General features: G+C 41.9%; 2 protein-coding genes across 6 annotated transcripts in view; one reads left to right on the top strand and one right to left on the bottom strand.

Moving 5' to 3' along the window:
- Positions 1-12,824: 12,824 nt before the first annotated feature.
- tmem179ab (transmembrane protein 179a-B) lies at positions 12,825-15,322 on the top strand (the record flags this gene model as incomplete). Its single annotated transcript, XM_079527503.1, has 4 exons — positions 12,825-13,139; positions 13,729-13,866; positions 13,997-14,075; positions 15,143-15,322. The coding sequence occupies exons 1-4, from the start codon at positions 12,838-12,840 to the stop codon at positions 15,320-15,322; spliced, it is 699 nt and encodes a 232-aa protein (XP_079383629.1). The 5' UTR covers positions 12,825-12,837.
- Positions 15,323-17,009: 1,687 nt separating this feature from the next.
- The window catches only part of cUnh14orf180 (chromosome Un C14orf180 homolog), a 239,284-nt gene continuing 233,211 nt past the window's right edge, over positions 17,010-23,082 (bottom strand). For 4 of the 5 annotated variants that reach the window (XM_079529052.1, XM_079529054.1, XM_079529053.1 and 1 more), the window contains 3 exons: positions 21,918-22,050; positions 20,716-20,742; positions 17,010-19,704 (listed from right to left, as the gene is read on the bottom strand). In XM_079529052.1, coding sequence (XP_079385178.1) covers positions 19,499-19,704; positions 20,716-20,742; positions 21,918-22,050 — 366 coding nt within the window. In that variant the 3' untranslated portion in view covers positions 17,010-19,498. The remainder of the gene's footprint in view (positions 19,705-20,715; positions 20,743-21,917; positions 22,051-23,082) is intronic. The other variant, XM_079529056.1, reaches the window with a different exon arrangement.

Raw genomic sequence — 23,082 nt, 5'->3', positions numbered from 1 at the left:
CCTAACCCGAACCCGAACCCGAACCCCATAAGAGAAGATTGTTACGGATCTAGCAGTGATCTAGAATGATCAATTATATTAATAAAACGTCCAAAACTGTGAAATTTAAGAAAATTAAGTTGAAGAATCACTATAAATCTAAAACAGGTCAGAGTATTTCATCCAGTTGTAAACAAGGAAGTGGTCCGGGTCTGCGAACATTTGATTGGAGGAGACAATGTAAGGAGCCCTAGGATTGGCTGAAGGCGGACCAATCTGTTTGGCCAAGGAATCTGTCAATCAGAATGATTGGCACGTCAAAAAGCAGGCAAACCCCGGATTGAAGCAGGGACCTTTAGATCTTCAGTCTAACACTCTCCCAACTGAGCTATTTTGGCTTGCAAGTGTCACATCCAGTATTTATTTTTACATTGACTGTTACTTGTTACTTCTTAAACAAATAAACTCATAATGTTTTTCACCTAGTGAGATCAGCCTAAGAGTCATAGGGTTGTCTGTACCTCATTTCAACTGCCGAAAGCCAGGATTGAACCAGGGACCTTTAGATCTTCAGTCTAATGCTCTACCAACTGAGCTATTTCGGCTTGTAAGTGTCACATCCAGAATATATTTTTCAATTTAATGTTAGTTCTTAAACAAAGTCACACAGTATTTCACCCAGTGAGATCAGCCTGAGAGTCATAGTGTTCTCTGTACATCATTTCAATTGCCGAAACCCGGGATTGAACCAGGGACCTTTAGATCTTCAGTCTAACGCTCTCCCAACTGAGCTATTTTGGCTTGCAAGTGTCACATCCACTATTTATTTTTAGATTGACTGTTACTTGTTACCTCTTAAACAAATGAACTCATACATTTTTTTACCCAGTGAGATCAGCCTAAGAGTCATAGGGTTTACTGTACCTCATTTCAACTGCCGAAACTCGGGATTGAACAAGGGACCTTTAGAGCTTCAGTCTAACGCTCTACCAACTGAGCTATTTCAGCTTGTAAGCATTACTTCCAAAATGTATTTTTGATTGTTAGTTCTTAAACAAATAAAGCCATACAGTATTCCCCCCAGTGAGATCAGCCTGAGAGTTATAGGGTTGTCTGTACCTCATTTCAATTGCCGAAACCCAGGATTGAACCAGGGACCTTTAGATCTTCAGTCTAACACTCTCCCAACTGAGCTATTTCGGCTTGCAAGTGTCACATCCAGAATATATTTTTCAATGTATTGTTAGTTCTTAAACAAATAAAGTCATACAATATTTCCCCCAGTGAGATCAGCCTGAGAGTCATAGGGTTGTCTGTACCTCATTTCAATTGCCGAAACCCGGGATTGAACTAGGGACCTTTAGATCTTCAGTCTAACGCTCTCCCAACTGAGCTATTTTGGCTTGTAAGTGTTACATCCAGAATATATTTTTCAATTTATTTTCAGTTCTTAAACAAATATACAGTATTTCCCCCAGTGAGATCAGCCTGGGAGTCATACGGTTTTCTGCACCTCATTTGACCTTCAAAAACCCTGGATTGAAACAGGGACCTTTAGATCTTCAGTCTAACACTCTCCCAACTGAGCTATTTCAGCTTGCAAGTGTCACATCCACTATTTATTATTACATTGACTGTTACTTGTTACCTCTTAAACAAATTAACTCGTACATTCTTTTACCCAGTGAGATCAGCCTAAGAGTCATAGGGTTTACTGTACCTCATTTCAACTGCCGAAACTCGGGATTGAACAAGGGGCCTTTAGAGCTTCAGTCTAACGCTCTACCAACTGAGCTATTTCAGCTTGTAAGCATTACTTCCAAAATGTATTTTTCAATTGATTGTTAGTTCTTAAACAAATAAAGCCCTACAGCATTTCCCCCAGTGAGATCAGCCTGTACCTCATTTCAATTGCCGAAACCCAGGATTGAACCAGGGACCTTTAGATCTTCAGTCTAACGCTCTCCCAACTGAGCTATTTCAGCTTGCAAGTGTCACATCCACTATTTATTTTTACATTGATTGTTACTTGTTACTTAAACAAATAAACTCATAACGTTTTTCACCCAGTGAGATCAGCCTAAGAGTCATAGGGCCCTATTATGCATGTCTTAAGTACCAGGTCTTATTACTTAACTTAAGACCTGGAGGCGTGATCAATGCCATTTGGCTATTCTGAGTGGCCAAACAGCATTGACCACGCCTCCAGGTCTTAAGTTAAGTCATAAGACCTGGTACTTAAGACATGCATAATAGGGCCCATAGGGTTTACTGTTCTTCATTTCAACGGCTGAAACTCGGGATTGAACCAGGGACCTTTAGATCTTCAGTCTAACACTCTCCCAACTGAGCTATTTGTTGTCCTTCTGAAAGTCAGTGTGCAAAGCAAAGTGTCACAGTTAAGACTAATGTGGGATATGAACCCTGGACCTGTGGATCACAAGCACAGGCACTCTTCACACTGCGCTAACTGCTGGTTACTACAACACAGCTTTTCTGTGCTACTTGATGTCAGTGTGGAAAGCAAAGTGTCACAGTAATGACTGGGGTGGGATTGGCCCCTTTATTTTTCTGTTTGAACTTGAGTGGGATTTGAACCCACCATCTCCCGATCATGTGGCAGCGTTCTAACACACTGAACCACTGGTTCTAGACAATTCACACTGCTTTTCTTTGTTTAGTTCTTCTCGAAATCGGTCTTGAAAGTAAAGACGAGTGGGGTTTGAACTCACCATCTCCTGATCATGTGGCCAGTGTTTCAACACACTGAGCCACTGGTTCCAGACAATTCACACTGCTTTTTTGTTTGTTTTGTTCTTCTGGAAATCGGTCTTGTAAGTAAAGACTTGAGTGGGGTTTGAACTCACCATCTCCCAATCATGTGGCAGCGTTCTAACACACTGAGCCACTGGGTCCAGACAATTCACACTGCTTTTTTTTGTTTAGTTCTTCTCGAAATCGGTATTGAAAGTAAAGACTTGAGTGGGGTTTGAACTCACCATCTCCTGATCATGTGGCCAGTGTTCTAACACACTGAGCCACTGGTTCCAGTAAAGACTAATGTTGGATTTGAACCCTGGACCTGTGGATCACAAGGACAAGGACTAACCCTAACCCTAACCCTAACCCGGCTATAATCCATGGTCAAAAATGATGAAAAACAAGGATTTGAAAAAAAAGAGTGTAGTTTTTTCATAATTTTCATTTTTTTTTGTTCATTGTTTTTGCGACGATTTCAAAAACAAATATGAAAATGATGAAAAAACGACATACTATATAGTTCATGGTTTTGGCCCATCATCTGGCAGAATAGTCTGTTTATTTGCATACTGGGCCCTGATTGGTGCCCCAAAACTTGATGGGAAAGTCCCTCTTTTATGTTTGGCTTCCAGGCCAGTTGGAAAAGGGCACACTGAGAGGTGGTAAGCGTATGTTAAATTGGACATTTTCATGGTAAAAGTTTAGCTGGAGAGGGTTCTTTCAGACATAAGCCCCAGCGGTTACTTCTCGGGAAACAGGGGGAGAGAGAGCCCTCCCAATGGTCCTCCATGCACCTTGAAGCCATTGGACTTGAACCTGCCAACTGTCTGTTGCAGAGGCAACCGATCAAGCACACCACACCATTGAGCCAAGGCACCGTTGGGCATTCAGCAGATGTCTCCTGGTGCTTTTGATTTTTTGTATTTACCAAAGGCAGGGGGGGGGGGGGGGGGGGGGGGTGTATTAGTGGATAGGCTTGAGTGAAAGCGAGGCATGTGTAGCATGGCTCACTTAACCTTGCCCTTGCCACAGTCAGCCATCCATAACCCACAACCCTTGCTCTCTGTGGTGGGTCTCTCTCTACTACTGGTGTTGTCAAGCAGATGGACCTCTGCTGGGCTTGGTTGATCACTGCTGGGCCTGGGGGAACTACGGCTTATTGCCCCTCATTGATGACCCAACCTTGTCACTATAGGACCAGGGCGAAAGACAAAAGAACACAGCGAGGGAACAGACCGAACAGTGTTGCAGAAAATTTACCTCTTTCAGCCTAGCTGTTTGGGCATATTATAGGCAAACAAAAACATTTCAACTTTTTTTCAAGTATTTATTCTAAGAATTAAGTTAAGCTTTCTTACACATTTTACTGTAATGCATATTTACTTAGTGATCTCTCTTTTTCTTCTTTAAACCGTAGATAAAAGGGGGTCTCTCATACTCTCACAGTACCTTTCTGGAATCCATGTGCACGACAAAGCAAAGAGAGATAAGAGGGATAGCAAATATGTACAGCAGTGTCTCACACACATTGGGTATTCAGAGACAAGAGGACAAAAGACAGTCTGGCCAATGGGGGTCAGTGTTGTTCCAGTTAACAGGTCCTTCGGTATATCTGGTTTAGATGATCTCATGGTTGTTCCCTGAGGAATTTGACTCATCCCAACCAAGCGGGTGGCCTCCTTTTCTACCCCTCCTCCATCACTCCTCTGTCCTCCACGATCAACATCACTCCCCTCTTGGTCCCCTCTTGCAATGATGTCATTCACAGCAGATGAAGAATGATATCTGTATTTTGGGGATGATAAGTAACTGGTATTCATATTGTTAAAAATTAAAACAAGACCACAATTGACTATAGGCCTACATGTAATTGTATACAGTATATGAGAGACAGCCTGGATATTAATGAATAGTAGGTTAAAAAATATTTTTTTAATTGAAATTAAACAATCCATTGTTACCATATGAAGCTTGGCAGTGGAAATGTAATGCGGTCAAATTAATGCATGTCATATAGGCTACCTAGGGGTCAGGGCCGGATCTACCATATGGGCACTTTGGGCACGTGCCCAGGGGCCCTTGGGCACCAGGGGCCCCTAAAGAAATGGTGGTAAATGTTGTCTAAAAAGATTAGTGTTTTATTGTTGGTGAGAAGGGAAGCTGAAAAGTGCAATTGTGTGTAAAGCAGCAACAATGCGCTAGATTGGCTGTCACTCTGGGGGGGGGTAGGCGACCGGAAATAGGCCAATATAACGGCATAAAACTGCCCCACAACGGCTCCAAAACAGCAAAAATGTTGCGCGCGCGTGAAGGGGGGCCCTTCGAGCGTCAGTGCCCAGGGGCCCTCAGAGGTGTTAATCCGGCCCTGCTAGGGGTTGAAGGGCAGCGGTTTCAACTGTGTGTGTTGTTGTCCTGACTCCTGAGGGACACTGGACTTACATTTTATAGTGGTTTGTATATGATTTTACATTCATCACCTTGGAGATAGTCTTATTGTATCCACCTGTGAGAGTATTTTTGTCTTTTTGTCTGTCATTTTGGCCTCATTGTGGCATTATGTGCCATCTGTCAGATTTTTTTATATTCTATGCTACTGTAACGAAGACTCTGACTAGGACGTTGGGCTATATGATATATGACATGTTTAGTATGACAATCCCTATATTTGGGCCGCCCGAGCCGACCTAGAGCTGATATCAGATAGATGTGGTAGAACCATATATGGATAGATCTAACTGGCTTAGTCATCATGACAAGCCTGGTCGTCGGAGCATATATAAAGGGTAGGCTTCAGGGAGAAGGGAGAAGTCAAAGCATCCTGGTTTAAGTTCTAACCGGACACCACTGCGGGGGTCCTAAGCTAAGTAATCAGCAATACAGCCTTGAGCTATTTTATAGCTACTGTAAGACATTGTCTATTGGCTATTAACTGCTACTTCTATGGTCCCTCAATACCCAATCTGAGAACCCATTGGCAAATAAAGGAAAAAAAGCGTCTTGAGAAACTACTCTCATTACCAAATAATGCACACCCACAACAAACGTTCCTGACCTGGTGGAGACTTGTGCTCTGAGGATTCGTGAGGAGCACTTTTTGTGATTAATTTACTTAATGATAATGAGGGTAGTGTCTAATGTATTCTAATTGTTCATATACTTAAAGACCTGCCTGCACCAAGGCAGTCTCACACTCGGGTGAAGAGATCACATTTGAACATGCGTCAGATAATTCCCTGCAATGGGATGCTCTGTCACGTGGCATGTTGATGAGGACGTAATGATTCTCTGCCTAGCTCTGGTCCATAGCTCTAATGCCTTCATTAGAGCTATGTAACTCTTCTCTTCCTGCGCTCACATAAAATGCAGACCAGCCTCTCCTCTGTTGCGAAAATATAAAGAACGTTTTACCTACTCACCAATACAAAGGCGGCTTGTGTTATTAGAAAGCCTACTTTCCTTAGTGGACGCACTCTGAGCCCCCCACTACACGTATAAAATGCACTTTTTGGCCAGAAAGTGACTTTTTTTCCACCGGAAGGAAAAATCTTGTCTATGAGGTTTTCTCTTGGCAATATCGATAGAGGGCACAGTGGAGTATTTTTCTTCTGGTGAAAAAGAAAATCCCTTTCTGCATTTTATAAGTGTGATGAGGGGCTCAGAATGCGTCCACTAAGGAAAGTAGGCTTTCTAATAACACAAGCCGCCTTTGTATTGGTGAGTAGGTAAAACGTTCTTTATATTTTCGCAACAGAGGAGAGGCTGGTCTACATTTCATGCGAGGGCAGGAAGACAACAGTCCCATAGCCTTAAATGCAACGGCAGCAAAGGGCATCAAAGAAATGGACCAGAGCTAATTCTCTGCCTATATCGGTATGCAACTGCAACGGCGCTGAGTCAGCAGAAGCGGACTTCGCACCGCTCAGCACGGCCACTTGCTCGCTCGGGGGTGCCTTCTGGCCCGAGGATCAAGCTATGAGCTCAAACAGGCTTCAGAGGGTACTAGCTGCCTTGTTTTTAGTGTTTTTAGGACCCATCAAGCGATTATAAGTTGTGACTGTGAATGGTAGTTCTGCATTACAGTGTGGGCGGTACAGGAGAATGACGGATGATGCATGGTCACTATAGTTAGTATGTCTTGAGTGAAAATTGAGTAGGCGGCACCTGTAATAGAGCCTAGGTGTGGGAAGAAATGGTGCTGGGTTTGCTTTTCTAAATTGGTAGATTGAGAGATAAGGAATGACTAATGTGTGGAATTAAATCTGATCCAAAGTGTAATAACTGATCAAATCACCCATTTAATGCCAGACCATCTACAGATAACCAGAATGCAGGATATTAAATTGACTATGACTGTTAATATGAACCATCAATTTGGACGTTTTCCCTACAATTACTGTAAATGACATCATGTATACATCTTCATGAGTACATGTGTGGTGCAGTTGAATGCAATATCCACATCATAGTAAAAACGAAAGTAACCAAAATTGCTTCATGGAGACCACTAATGAGAGCCTGTCACTTTGGAAGGATATAACACAATGAAATATGACTGACTTATGTCTCTTTATGAAAATCCCAATATTTGAATGAAGAAAGGAAGGCCGGTTATGGATTTGTGTGTAGCATGTTGACACATGTAAAGAGATTCACAGGGAGATGAATGGCCTCTATTAGTAGCATTTAATCAGCACCTGGCCTTGTGCTCGGAGTGTCCTACACCCCCTGGGGGAAGATTAATGGGCACAGGATATTTCATGAGACCCTTCACATCACAGCCTAGGATATGAGGCTCTAATTCGGTCTGTTTGTTTCTTCGTGTCCATGCAGAGAAAGCGGAGGAGCCAGCAAGAAACAGGAATTCTATATGAAGACAATGGCTCACCCCCAGTGAGCCATTGTCAGCTATTACTGTAGACGTCCATCTAAAAAAAGTTATTTCACGTTTTTTTTAAGCGCCCACTGCCCTTCAAAGCCAAAGTGCAGTAACTACGTTTTTGGACACACCAACACTGGAGAGCAGTGTTCACAGATGGTTTAATGATTGATACTTTTCTATCTTCATTGTCATTTAAAATTACAAACAAGATGGTTGCCATGGCAGCCCCAGAGACTCTGTTGACCTTGAGCTAGCTAGTCCATCAGCTCCGTCTCTGTCTGGGTAGGCAGAGAGTCTGTCCAATACATTGGTTAAATTGGTTCTGACAGCAGCTGTTGGTTCTTGTTGCGACCCCAATGCCACCGCCCCACATGCACACCTCCTGTATGCTGTCATCTTGCCATGCCCCTTTTCTTTAACTGTATCAGCACAAAACATTCACTTAATAATTAATCTCTCAGCTATTATTGATTCGCTTTTAATTATTAAATGTCGTAGGCAATTATGTCCAATGTAAGAATGGTATCTCCTCTCTTCTCTGGTCAGCATAATTGCAAAATTATTTGATGTTTGATTTTAGCTTTCCACTCTGGGGATGCAACAATTGATCATATTTACTTAGATTTACTTAAATACTTAGCAATTATTCTATCAATTTCTTTTCGGCATGTATTTATATATTTTATTTTTGGGGGGAGGGCATTATTATATTTTATGGTATTTATAATCGCTTAAATTAGTTTACTTAGTGGCCTTGAGTGAAAATCTGAGTGCAGTTCAGGTCTCATTGGGTTTCTGTCTTTGGAAAAGGGCTGTTTGCCTGGCTGCTATTCCATCTCATGAAAAATGGATGACCTCCCAGTGGTTCCTGATGCTGCTCCATGTTTGCAAAGAGCCCAGGGGCTGCATTTGGGTCTGCGTCCCTCCCTGCCTCACATTGTCGGGGGTGAATATCTTAACACATATTTCAGCTTGACACACTTCTGCTCAGGGTCTCCCCAGAGACCTGTGACCATGCCCCCCCCCCCCCCCCCCACCCACACACACACACACACACACACACACACACACACACACACACACACACACACACACACACACACACACACACACACACACACACACACACACACACACTGTATTATTTAGGTGTGTGTGTGTGTGTGTGTGTGTGTGTGTGTGTGTGTGTGTGTGTGTGTGTGTGTGTGTGTGTGTGTGTGTGTGTGTGTGTGTGTGTGTGTGTGTGTGTGTGTGTGTGTGTGCGCGTGTGTGTGCATGAGCTCATATAAGTTTGTGATCCATTTTGGGGTTGCTGATGATCTAATGATGCTAAGAAGCAAACTGGCTCACATGGCCTTGGAGAGGAATCAATTCTGTGGCTACATATATACATATAATAATTCACACTGAGCTGAGAACTGATAACATCATGGAAATCTAAGCACAGCAAAATGACACATAAATCACGTGCATGGGAGTGGATCGAGGCTACAGTACTGTAGCATGTATGATGGATACTAATAGTTGTCTGGTATTTGGGAAAGCAGTCTTATAAATTCTTGTCTCCATGTGTGGCTTGGGATATTTCTCGGGAAACTGCATAAAGATTAATGCTCGCTAATGAGATGTGCCTCAGTCTGTGCCCCTTGTTTGACCCTGATAATGCAGTTTGCATTGCCATTTCATCATTGTCCTCATAATCTGCTTTATGGATGACAATGTCCTTCCTCGACAAAACACCCTGCTAGCAGGACAACATAGTATAGTCCCAATGTTCTCAGACAGCATGCATCTAAATTATAAGCATTTCACCATGGGCAAGAACATGCTTAGAGAAAGAGATTAAGAGAATAAACCTGCACACATGCTCCAATGTAATTTAATGACGTTTCGAGCCAAGGTTTTTCATCGGGTCAAACTTTCCAACCAGCACCTCAACCAAGTGATGTGCATAATGCATATTCTATTCGTTTTTGAAAGAACATATACAAGTCAGGACAACAGTAGTTATGTCCACTGGATGGCGCTGTATGAAGCATCAATTTGAGAGTGAAATGAACAGGATTTTACCACTAGGGTTCTAGGTTGGCCAAGGAGAGGGACAGTACTGTAGGGCCTAGGGTACCAGCCCTGCTGTATGCCAGATGGGCTTATTCAAGCATGCCAGATGTCTCTGACAGCTACCTGCCCTTCCTTCAGGAAGAGAGAGAGAGAGAGAGAGAGAGAGAGAGAGAGAGAGAGAAGCTTATAGTTTTGAGTGAATATTTGTGTATTTGATCATTACAATTTCTGGACATGGAGAACATTAAATTTGTGTGTAAATATAGAAATCACACCCATGTCACACCCACTCATCTTACAACATCAATTACAACATGTTTGTTTAAGCAACGGGTGCTAATGTTTGTTTTAGTCCTCAAAACAAACATTACATTTCACTTTATTGTCTGGCGTTTTCTTAAACAAGCATCTTGAAAGACAAACATTAAAGCTGTATATAGAAGTGCCCCTCAAAAATAAATCACACCTGTGTGAAGTGAGGGGCGCTCTTATCATCATACATCAGTGCTACTCAACCCGCCCCTGCTTAATGTATCTGCGGCCCGTCATTGGCCATACCAATAAAAATATAATTAGTTATTTTCATTGTTTTGAACAAGATTGTAGGTAGGCTATGTAGTATTAGTAGTAAAGTACTAAAGTAGTAAAGTGACATGGCCTGATGCAGCTGAGTATTAATCACTTACTTATTTATTCACCTGTGATACTTTATTATGTTCTCTTCACATTTTGTGAATGAAGACTCATTTTGTAACTCAAAATCATTAATCACAATGTTTTTGGTTTGCAGGCCTTTTTACTCTGTTTCCTTCATTTTTAGATTAGTCATGTAGTAATCTGTTATCATCTGTTATCATCTCATTCTGGCCAATCACAATTTGCGTCCTCACTTTCTGCAGCCCTCACATTTTATCCTCAATACGTACTTTGCTCAGCCAATCAAATCATCTCAATTCTGTACTCACTGCTCAGCCAATCAAATAATTGCTATTATTCGCACAAACACAAAGCTGGGTATAGGAGGGGCTAGCGCCCCTCAAACAAATAAATATATAAACATTGTAAAAACAAAAGGTGCCATTGAACAAAGAAGGACTTTCCAGGATGCAAATAAATCTAGTGAGAACACTAGCAAAGGGCATTAGGGCTATGGACCAGAGCTAGACACTAAAGCCCGATTTCGACTACAGCTTTAGAACCACACAGCACACCACACCACACTGCATCATGGTCACACATTGTGATATCACGTCTAGTCACGTCTCCAAGACACGCTATATATGGCCATGAACCCTGGCCATGGTCATGAACCCTTGTCCATACCTGTCGCAATGTCAGAACCTGTTCTGACATTCCATATGTTGATCCTTCCCCATCCATCCTTCCTCTTCGATGTCTCCCTTTTGACTGATACCTGTCCATTTAAACTCTAGACGGGCCTGCCCCCGCTGCCGCCCAAAAGTTATAGTGCAGCCGCGCCCGGCAGCCGGCGAAAACTAGAGTTCTCAACAGGCCCGAAAATTAAGGCCCGGCCCTACCTGGGCCCTCATCAAACCCTGTACACTCAAGACACGCTCCATATATGGCCAGTGCACGCAACCTCGCCCACAGGTGTCTTACTGGTGTAGATGAGTACATATAGGAGAGGAGTACTTCAGCTATTGGCGAGAACCAAATGGACCCTTATAACTGTGATTATTGCTACGGTAGGTCGCAGTTTACTATGAAAACCTGAATTTCCCGTCAGTCGTGTCACGCTTCCATATATGGTCACACCTCGTGACACGTCACGTTATGGCCGTCTTGATAATTCCCCATGACACTGACCTCATCAAACCCAATTGATGCAATTTCCTTACATCATAATTAAATAAAATATACAAAAATGTTAACAACACAAAGAAGCAATACTTCTAAGAAACTCAACCAAGTTGAAAGCACTACTATTCACAGCTTCCACTAGTGAGGGAATATTATCAGAATAATGTCAAATCTGGGAATACATTTCTTACAGAGAATTTTGTTCACCAATGTGTTTGTAAAGGTGTCTACTATTGTTACGGTCTCCAAACAAATATGTAAAAGTAACAAGTGGCTCAAATTGGAGACCTCAACATAAGGAAGGACATCACAGAATGAACAAGTTTTAACGTTTTTTATTAACCAACTGTTCCCCACAGGAGTATTGAATCATTGCAATGTGAATTTAATTTGCAGACAAATAATATCAATAGTACTTTACCAAATCAAGAACTCAGGAAACAAAGGGGACTTGGAGATGCCAGCCAAAACAGGAGAATGGGGGGGGGGGGGCCAGGCCACGTCGAAGCTGTTTCCCCCCTCCTCTAATTTATAAAGCCAACTAACTAGTAGTAACTATAACGAAAACGGTGACTGCCGGCCATCTCCAGGCCAAAGCCAAACTAAATTAAAGTTAACTGAAAAAGTATTTAACAAGGCATTGTGTTCTGTGTTAAGGGACTGTGTTGCTGGGTCTACTGTCTGCCTTGACACTAGCAGAGGTCTGCAGCAGAGGACAATTGGGGAATCTGCTGCAGGTGTGCCAGCCTGGGTGTGTCAGTGAGTGGGGAGGAGAGACAGAGGGGATTAGTCACAGACAAATTTGAATGATTGAGTGAGTGTGTGTGTGTGTGTGTGTGTGTGTGTGTGTGTGAGTGAGTGGGTGATGTCATGGCCACACGGAACAACTATACATATTCGAGCATAAGTCTATATATTTAATATAACAAGGGGGCCGGGGCTGCCCCCTCTGCGGTGTGCACTGCTAGGGCATCTGAAATGGGCTATATCTTTTTATTTTTGCAATTATTACAATTATACATTATTATTATTATTATTACAATTATACATTATTATTATTATTATTACAATTATGGCTGTCAGTTGTTGCTGGCTAGTTCAGATTCAGAATAACATACTATATCCTACAGATGTGAACCTAATCAAAGGTAGGCCTAAATGTTTATAGGATGTTGATAAAGGTACATGTTTATATTCAGGATGTTGATAAAGGTAAATATAATGAATTTAAAGCAGAGCTCATCGGATGCTGCGCCAGTGCGCCTACGCTCCTGCTCCGTGGGGTTCCCACTGCGCAGCCGCTGATGCTTCGGGACGCAGAAGACCGACAAAGAAAAATGGCCCTCGATAATTTAATATTTGCGCAATGTATTCTTTATTTTTTAGCCTTTGTGTTTGGCTTTATTGCCGTAGTGCCTCTATCCGAAAATACAGAGGACTTTGGGGGTAAATGTTTGCTCTTCACTCGTGGCATGTGGCAGAATGAGAACATCACTGTGTCGAAGCAGCGGTTCATCGTGGAGGAGTGGGGACCCGAGTCCTCCTGCAGTTTCATCACTTTTGTCGGGATAGCATCTCTTATCCTGTCCGCAGTGCAGGCGTGGAGACTGTTGTTCTTTCTATGCAAAGGACACGACGAGTGAGTGACCATTCACTTGTGGTTGTTCCACGGCACTGTCAGGGTGTTTGATTATATTTCATAGGCTGCACTCGGGCGAATGTATATGGCGTGCGACGGTGCGTAGCTCTGGTCCATTGCATTTAGATGCAACGGCAGCAAGAGCAGTGAGGCTATGGACCAGAGCTAAGGCGTGCGAATGCTATGTTTTATGTCCATCCATCCCCCACCCATGTTGCGCACTGTTCGTGTTCTGATGGAATTAAATTCTGCTCATGTGTTGTTGTATTAGCCATTTTTCACATAGCCTGTACCAGGCCTTTTCAACTAGAAAAGCTAGATCATAAATATGCATCATTCATTCATTCAGACTATGTTAATGTTGTGTAATTGTTGTGCACCAACAGCTTCAGGACAGGCAGGACCATTTTTGTGCACTTAAATAGGCGGCAGCATATGTATAGGCCTATCATATTATTATTATTATTATTTCGTTTTTAATCAGATATATGTTACAACAACATTAAACACTATTCAACATTATTGTCACAGTGTTCCCCCCATACTAGATGTTAATGTTGTGGTTGTATTTGATTCTTCACACATGCAGCTCCGCCTTCAATGCCTTCCTGAACCTGGTCATCAGCTCTGTGGTGGTCGTCACTGTCTTCCTGTCCAGCACCATCATCAGTGTGGGCTTCAACCTGTGGTGTGATGCCATCACAGAGGGTGGCAGTATGCCCAGCAGGTGAGAGGGAAGCATGTCAATCAATCAATCAATCAATCAATCAATCAATCAATCAATCAATCAAATGTATTCTTGGATTCATATATTTGTTTTTGGACTTCCTCCTAAACTCCCGTCTCTCTTTTGATAGTTGTGAGGACCTTCAGGACACCGATCTGGAGCTGGGATTGAACAACTCTGCCTTCTATGACCAGTTTGCTATAGCTCAGGTGAGACTATAGTTGTGTAGATTTATACAGGACACAAAACTCTGATTACAGAGATAAAATACAAAAAACGCAGCAAAGGTCATTGAGAGTGGGACTGGAACGTGCCTTGACATGCTGTCAGGCTACTTAGGGGCCTGGACCGATACGCCAGCGCCCCAGGCCTCCCATTTATACACCCTTTGATGAGTTAAATTAACATTACATTTAGTTTGGCTCAGTTGAGTCAGTTCCACAGATAAACATTGTGAAAATATCCGCGAGGCATTGTGAGCTTCTAGATCGGCTATTTTCATGTTTCCCTCTTTCTTACCGGTACGTACATATTGGCCAATTTGGTACTAAAAAGTCTTAAAGGTCATTAAATTGTAACTTTAGAAATGTGCAGAATGGATACTCTTATACTCTCATACTGTATGTTGCTTTGTTTACTGTTGAGTGAGAAAACAACGTTGCACATATAATCATCTGGGGACCCCCCAAAACAATTTGGGGACCGCCCTGTGGTCACGACCCCCAGTTTGGGAACCACTGGCTCAGACTCTATATTTGTGAAACAAAACAAGCACTCCCCCTCCTTGCGGCCATCTATTTTAGCACTGACTGCTCTCTGGTGGTGTGTGATAATTAGCTTTTTAATCGACATTTCCCGGTCTGCTGGGAGATAATTCCCAATCCAATGTCTTCATATTTGATTTGGTGACATGACGGGTTTTCAAAGCAGTAGGCATAGGTTTGGCAGCGGTGGCCGAACGGATTGCGGAGCGGTCTTGATACCGGAAGGTCGCCAGTTCGAATCAGTGGTCCGACACGTTAAAATTACCACCGCTGAAGTGCCCTTGAGCAAGGCATTGAACCACTACCATGAAATGTTCTATGAGCAGGGCCTGGCTGGAAACAAGTTCTTGAGCTTAGCCCAGATACCCTGGGTAAATATAGTGACTTTGCTTTGCTTTGCCGCGGTCTAGCAAATACCTGGCATTTAGAATTCCCCAGGTCTATTGATAGGCAGAGATTTCCGATTGTATGACGACAAAAGGCTGACCTGCTCTTTTCCTGGATCTTTGCAGTTTGGCCTGTGGGCTGCCTGGCTCACCTGGTTGGGGATAGCAGTGATGGCCTTCCTGAAGGTCTACCACAACTACAGACAGGAGGACCTGTTGGACAGCTTGATCCATGAGAAGGACCTGCTGCTGGGGCGCTCTTCACACCGTAGATCTGATGTAGACCTCAAGACTGGTCTGCTCTAGAACCCAGAAGACGTTCACTCACTCACTCAGACACACACACACACACACACACACACACACACACACACACACACACACACACACACACACACACACACACACACATACTTCTCGTGTTTGCCAGACCTGTTTGCCTGTCAAGACAATCAGATCGATTGTCTTTATTGTTCCCATTGACTATAAATAGAAGGGAAATGCTTCATGCTTTCGTTTAAAAAGATAATTGATTTGCAGATGAATATGCTACCACTGGCAGTCAATCTCAAGTGGGTGACGCAAGTCATTCTGTTTCTCAGCGCTTATTTTTCCACTTTGTGCATTTAGAGATTCATAGGAGTTGTCCATGATTTAATTTATATATATATATATGTTATAATTGAGCTAAGATAGTCCACAGGCATTTAATAGGGATGAATGCTCAGCAGTGGGAGGAGGGGGGTCTTGTTTTTGTTTTGATTTTGCAACCCATGAGCAGATTCCCTATTTAGCAACACGATTCACTCAGACTCGATGAACAAGGATGCTTAAAATGGCTCGTGTTGTTTTTATGTATGTTTTTTTTTGCACGGACTAAATGCATGGCAAATTAATAGGGTGGGTTTTGTAGATGTTATGGTATGCTTTCTTTTCTTTTTTGGTAGAACACCACATGTTTGTTGATAGAGGCTTGTCTGGCAGGCACTACAACATGATGAATGGTGAGTTCTCTGCATGCTGCAGCATCGTATAATGTGTGCTTCCTCAGTGGTATTAATACTGATTTTTATAATGTTGAGAAACAGGTATTGGAATTACTTTAATATATTGAAAGTCTACTCCGAAATGCTTTAGTGTGATCAAATCAGGGCTTCTCTTACTGTGTACTTTATACTGTAGGATACACACCAGTACTGTGTATTGTGATACAGTTGGGTGCCACCGATATTGTCCCTCATCATTTGACCCATTTAGGCCTGACCTCAAAATTTAAAAAAATCCTTCTAAATCCTCCAGTTTTCTGAAATAAATATTATAAAGATTTTTTTTAAATAGCAGACCTACAAGCTCGTAGCGCGCCACTCGGTGGCGCGCTATGAGCTTGTAGATCTGCTATTTTTCAATAGCTAAATTATAACATAATGTTTAAAACACCAAAAGGGGTTCCCGCCCAAAATGGGTTAACTGTCCTTTTGCGCAGATCACGCAAACCTCAGCAAAAAGAAAAGGACAATATCGATGGCCTCCAACTGTAGGTATCCGGAGAACTCCATCGCCAGTTTTCCAACTCACCGCGGTTTAGTGCATTTTTGTTTTACTTCACCTTCATTTAAATTGCATTGAATTGAGAGAGAGAGGATAGTTGTTTAGAGTTTACACTAGATTTAGTTTGTTAAGTTTATTTGCACATATGTACATAATAACAATATGGTAAAATAAAAAAATACAGAAAGCAAATATTTCAATAAGAAACAAGATTAGTTACATACATGATGTGCTGGAAGTGCCAAAAAAAACCCAAAGGGGCTTATCGAGTAGGAATGCTAAGTTTAAACACCAAAGTACCGAAACAATGTAATTCATTAGTAAACAATATCCTGAAATACCATTGGTACTATCATTGGTATTCACATACCCACCTTTTTTATCATTATCTAGCTGACCATTTAATTGCACAAAATAATTTGAACTTTATAAATGAACTATAATATCTGTGGGTTTGACATACTACACTGATGAAGACAGCATGTTAGCATAACGATGAAGACATTGATGAAGACTTTTGGATGCGGCGAGTTGGAAAACTGGCGAGTTCTCCGGTATCCTTGTGATACACATACTGTATAATACCTGCATGTATCTTCCATCCATTCCCCTGTAACACACACCTCACACACTACCATGCTGATTGACGAAGAAAGCAAGACACTGCCTCATCGACTTTGGTATGCAATGACAGTTTTATTCAAAACAATTCAAATCATAAAAAATGTAGTAACTGAAGCCTAATTTATACTTTGTCGTATGGCTGTGTCTCTCGCCAAGAACAACATTTGCAACTGACAAACGCGATGCAAATGTTGCATCATGAAATATGCGGCACGTTGCGTTATGTTTTTCAGTTGAAAATCGTTTATTTTTGCTGAGCGATACGGTCGTATGATGTAAAAATTAGCGATAAGAAAACCCTCCAGAAAGGCACTTCTTTCAAAGTGTCAAAATGTTTTGACAGCTGTGAAATGCAGGTAATCTAACTTGTGCCTACAGGCCATGGTTTGTCTGGATATTGGTTTATTGCTAATGACAATTCAGTCTGACAGTGCAAAGAAAGCCCTCAAAGTATTCTGATCCTATTTTGTTCTGACCACCAAAATTGAAAATTCTGATGGCAAACTCCCTTTGTGTTCTGTGAAACCTTTTATATAAAGAATTATGTTTTATTGGAAAGTAGGCATTATTGCTGAAACTGAGAGGTCTGTGTGCCATGCACCATTATTAAGGGTTCGATTTGGAAAAGAAAAAAACAGATGGGACACATTTTCTTAACAACTTAAGCCCTATATACATCTTTGTACGACAAATAAATCTACAAGCTCACAGCTATTTGCATTGCAATGCGTTGTAAACGTGTAGACCTACTAATTCAGCTATTTTTGTATTTAAAATTTTCTTCATTTAATTTAAAAAAAGGCAAATTATGACCCATTTTGATAAATATGAAACATAAGAGACTACATTTCCCAAATGGAAATGTATATACCGGTATGTATAATTCAGTTAGACCAGAAGCAGGGATAAAACATATCCCCACTGGTGATACAAATGAATGACCAGAGGGGGATATGAAAAGCAGATAGGACCATGGTAATGTGCTTCCACACTGAACATTTTTTTGTTTGGTAGCTTGGCTATCAGAATTGTATTTGTGACAAACTATATGCAAAGGAACTAGAAAACTGGTTCCGTATATGTTTTCCGTGTTTGGCCTCATTCCAATAAACTTCCACAAAAAGCATATGCTACTTCTTTCTTTCTTTATCATAAAACATTTCATACGCGACCACCAAATTGTCTAAAGCTTGATGAGCATTTGACATCAAGATTAAAACCGGAATATTGAAAAACCTTAGAAATAGAAATGTAATAGGTAACAAAAAACCTTAAAAAAAATGTAAATAATGAAAAGATGGGTATTTTTGCTTGATGCACATATACAGTATAGAAGAATAAATAACATTTAAGGTTATCATTTGTGGCATTTAAAGCAGTTATAAAGAGGAACTGTCAAAAGCATTAGCATTCATTCACCTTGAGCATAGACAATAAGGAGAGAGAATAAGGAGAGAGAATTCATATTATTGTGCTGAAGAGTTTCTCCTTAGACCAACTAGGAATTTATCATTACTCAGTCAAATCTAGAGTGTTCATTAATTGTAACTCAGTGTACAAATGGAAGTTAATCAACACTCAGGATTTTACATTATACGTACAGTATTCATGGCCAGATGTACCATGGACTACTATGTAACACTTTCTCTCTCTTTTTTTGCCATTTAGTCATTCAATCTGGCTTGGTGATGTGTCCATATCTCTTGGAACAAAAGTTTTCACATTTGAGCCCCATCTTGAATGTGTTTGGTGCCAATTCAAAGCCAGTCATATCTCTACATTCATTTATGTACAATTACAAGGCTGAATATTGTGATAGTCCTTAGTGTACTGTACCATATATACAGCATTCAGTTTGATTCAGTTCTGTGTCAAATGTGACGTACACATTTAATGAAGTTAATGAATGAAGATGTGTGATAAAAATAAATATTTGCATTCCATGGAAACATTCACTCACATACAATAGGCTAGTGTCAAGAAATACAAAAATAAAGAAATCAAATGTTTTTTTTGTCATTTGGTGAACACAATGGTAACATCCACATTGCATAATGTGCAAAATGTCATGAACTTGGAACAAACGTGGCTTACCCACCACCTAAGTACATATACATACAGGCATGGAAGCTACATATTTCTGGGATTATGCATTTATCCTCATAGCATTATGAGAGCAGTTGCTCTCAACACCACAGCAGCAGCTGCTGAATGGCTGAGGAGGTGTTTGTAGGCCAGTCAGGACACCTTCAAGGATAGAGTCTGAAGAGATTTATAATGCTCCATGTCTCCCCCTGTGGTCGGTCTCAGTCATTGCATGGTCAGCCATATCCAGCATCCCCACAGAGCCTGTTTCATGTGCAGCAGGTACACGGCCAGCGAGGCCTCCAGCTCCTCGCACATTCGCTGTGGGCGTCGGCGGTCCGTGCAGTACATGGCCACGCCCAGGAATGACATCAGCAGGAAGAGGCAGGTGAATAGAGCGAGGTGGGGCCGGGCCGGCGTGGTCTCGTAGGCTGCAACAGGAGGCATCTATTTTTCATTTGCAGGTTTGATTTGTAAATCGGCATTTAGTAAGCACTTTGTAAGTTGCAGAGGTTTACCTGTTACCAGTGGTGGACAGTACTGCTTTTAAGTTTTAGTGAAAGTCGTAAAAGACTTTCACTCCACTACATTTCAAAGACAAATATTGTATTTTTAACTCCACTATATTTCTAGGAAGTGACCAACTGGACCAAAACGTATAAAAATACAACTCAAGTACAAATGTGACAATCAACTTTCACTTGTAGTTGAGCAATACCGTATTTGACCAGGAGTGTCTATACTTTGACTCAAGTACTGGGGTTGAGTACTTTGTCCGAATACTGGACAACTCACCCCGGTGCTTGCCCGTTTTTCCTCCCGGAATTTTCCCCAGTGAGGGGGATAACTTTGTAATATGCTATTGGCGGTTTGTATTCTTTTTGGAAAAATATAAAAAGATACTCCTGTGGAAAGGCTATATTATTTTACTTATATTGACCCTATAAACAATTTAGTATTATTTAGTATATGTAAGGTTTTGCCCACTCAAATGGTACCTCGTCAGATAATCCCCACATAGCCCACAACAACTTCTGTGAACCGACTTCACTGTAGTAGCCTTTACATAAATTATATTTGTACTTAGGCTGTCTGCTGTCGTGAAAGTTTATAGTTAGAGAAATTCAAAGTCCAGCCGTCTGCTGTCCAGCCTCTCCCACCCCTCACTGGGGAAAATTCCGGGAGGAAAACAGAAAAGGGGTGAGTTGTCTTGTTACCCTTTGTCCACCACTGTGTGTACCCATTGTTAATATGGGAAGTGATGCCATACAATCTGTGTACTAACAGAATACTGTAAACACAAAATCCATGCTGTCGGGTAAGAACAATTCACCACACAGAATGACAAATGTTTCTGTAAATGGATGGACGGGGGAAATCAGTGCGGCTGACACTTCATGCAGAAGTTAGTGAGTTTTTAACATGTTTGTAGACAAACTTACCACCTAAACAGTCATAGTATGGAATTTCTGTAAAGCCAACAAAAGAAAGGCCAGTCAGTCAACAGCAGACCAGCCATGATCAGCAGGCAGGCAGGCAGGCAGGCAGGCAGGCAGGCAGGCAGGCAGGCAGGCAGGCAGGTAGGTAGGTAGGCAGGCAGGCAGGCAGGCAGGCAGGCAGGTAGGCAGGCAGGTAGGTAGGTAGGTAGGTAGGTAGGTAGGCAGGCAGGCAGGCAGGCAGGCAGGCAGGCAGGCAGGCAGGCAGGCAGGCAGGTAGGTAGGTAGGTAGGTAGGTAGGTAGGTAGGTAGGTAGGTAGGTAGGTAGGTAGGTAGGTAGGTAGGTAGGTAGGTAGGTAGGTAGGTAAGTAGGTAAGTAGGTAGACAGAAAGGTAGACAGAAAGGCAGGCAGGCAGGCAGGCAGGCAGGCAGGCAGACAGACAGACAGACAGACAGACAGACAGACAGACAGACAGACAGACAGACAGACAGACAGACAGACAGACAGACAGACAGACAGACACTCTGATGCACAGCATGCGGTATACAACTGGCTGCTGAGCATCCTTCATAAAGGCTGCATCTTGCATAAACAGACTCCATGCAGTCTCATTTCCATGCATAATTAACCACAGAGAATAAATCAAATGTCCATGTTTGTACTATCAGTCCGGCCTTATACATTAACTGCTACAGGCTACACAGTATCCCCAAAGGACAAAAGTTTATGATGCAATCTCTCTGTCTTTTTTGATGTGGCTTGTTCGTTTTACTGCTAAGTGCAAGGCAGCTATAGACCCCCTAAAGGTGGATCTCATTTACTATCAAACTCAAATTAATTTCGTTACTGTATGAGTGCAGTTAAATATTTAGCTTATGTCCATATCAGACTAGTGTGAATACTAGTTTTGTACTTTATGTTAACTGTTACACTGTTACACTGTTACACTGTAAACCAGTGCTTTGCAAAATCGTTAAACAGCTATTTGCTACTGTAAAATAGTGTTAATTCAACTGTGTAAGAAACTGCCTCGTAAGGATTGTATATTATTGTATACATTTTCTCGGGTTCTACTCTAGGGGGTGATCCAAATCATACAGGCATATTCCACCAAACGTTTTTGCCATTTTTTACTATTAAAATAGTTCAAATAATCGGTCTACAAGCTGCTATGGTTTTTGTCAAATGCAGATTTCCGCATGCTCACCATGTACAGTGGTCTCAGGTTCCCTGAATCGAACCCGTCGCTCGCCTTTCCGTCTGTGGGTGGGTTCTGGGTCAGAACCACAGCTGGGACTTGGCCTCTTTAGTATGGAGGTGGGGACTTTACCATTGGATACCTGGATAGAGGATTATTAAAGCATGTTTCACTGTGAATTCAAACCATACCCCTTTAAGAGGAGGGCATAAACGAGGTGACCAGGTTTGCAGCCTTACCTTTGGCCCAAAGCCTGCATTTGAGTGTTTGGGGAAAGACTTTGAGGCTTGGGGTTATTCAGTCTAATATATAGGCGTACTCTAAGGATACTTGTGAACCTACAGTATGTTATTGCTTTTGTAATTCATTTTGGCATGTTTAACAAGGGTTATTATTATTAAATTGTTTTTATTGGTTTTTTTTACACACAACAAGACATAGCAACATACATATATACACCACTAGACTACACATAAGCATACAATACATTAAGAACGCCTTGGGAAAATAAGTAAATAAAAAAGACTGAAATACAGGACCAAAACAGACACACAATAACGTAAGATAAAAATATAAAGGTTATATCATATTGCATTACATTACAATGTTCTCAAACAGATCGTCACCTGCCATACAAGAATTTAACTATTAGACAGCTGTCCTACACCTGAACATCCTCAGCCGGGAATTTTTGCTTAAAATAGTCCAAAAATGGCTGCCAGACCTTATAGAATTTCTGGGCGGAGCCCCTGGTGGAATATTTGAGCTTCTCGAGTTTTAGGTGTGCCATCACATCCCCGACCCAGCGTCGATGTGATGGGGGAATAGCTGATTTCCAATTGAACAGAATAAGGCGTCGGGCCAATAGGGAGGAGAAGGCTATGGCGTCGGATTGGACGACTGATGCCGTCATTTCACCAGGGACCACCCCAAACACAGCAATGAAGGGGTTAGGACTGATCTCTTTGTCACAGATGTAAGAGAAGGTCTCAAAAACAGAAAGCCAGAATTGTGATAATGATGGGCACGACCAGAACATATGACAGAGAGTGGCTGGAGCCTGGTGGCATCTGGAGCAAATCGGATCTACATCTGGATAAATCTCAGCAAGTCTGCTCTTGGAGAAGTGTAACCTATGGAGCACTTTGAACTGAAGTAGCCCATGTCTGATGCA

This window comes from Electrona antarctica (genome assembly GCF_951216825.1).
Source record: "Electrona antarctica genome assembly, chromosome: 18".
NCBI classification, from domain to species: Eukaryota; Metazoa; Chordata; class Actinopteri; order Myctophiformes; family Myctophidae; genus Electrona; species Electrona antarctica.
Note: the sequence above shows the minus strand (reverse complement) of the source record. Positions and strands in the feature narration are given on the sequence as shown.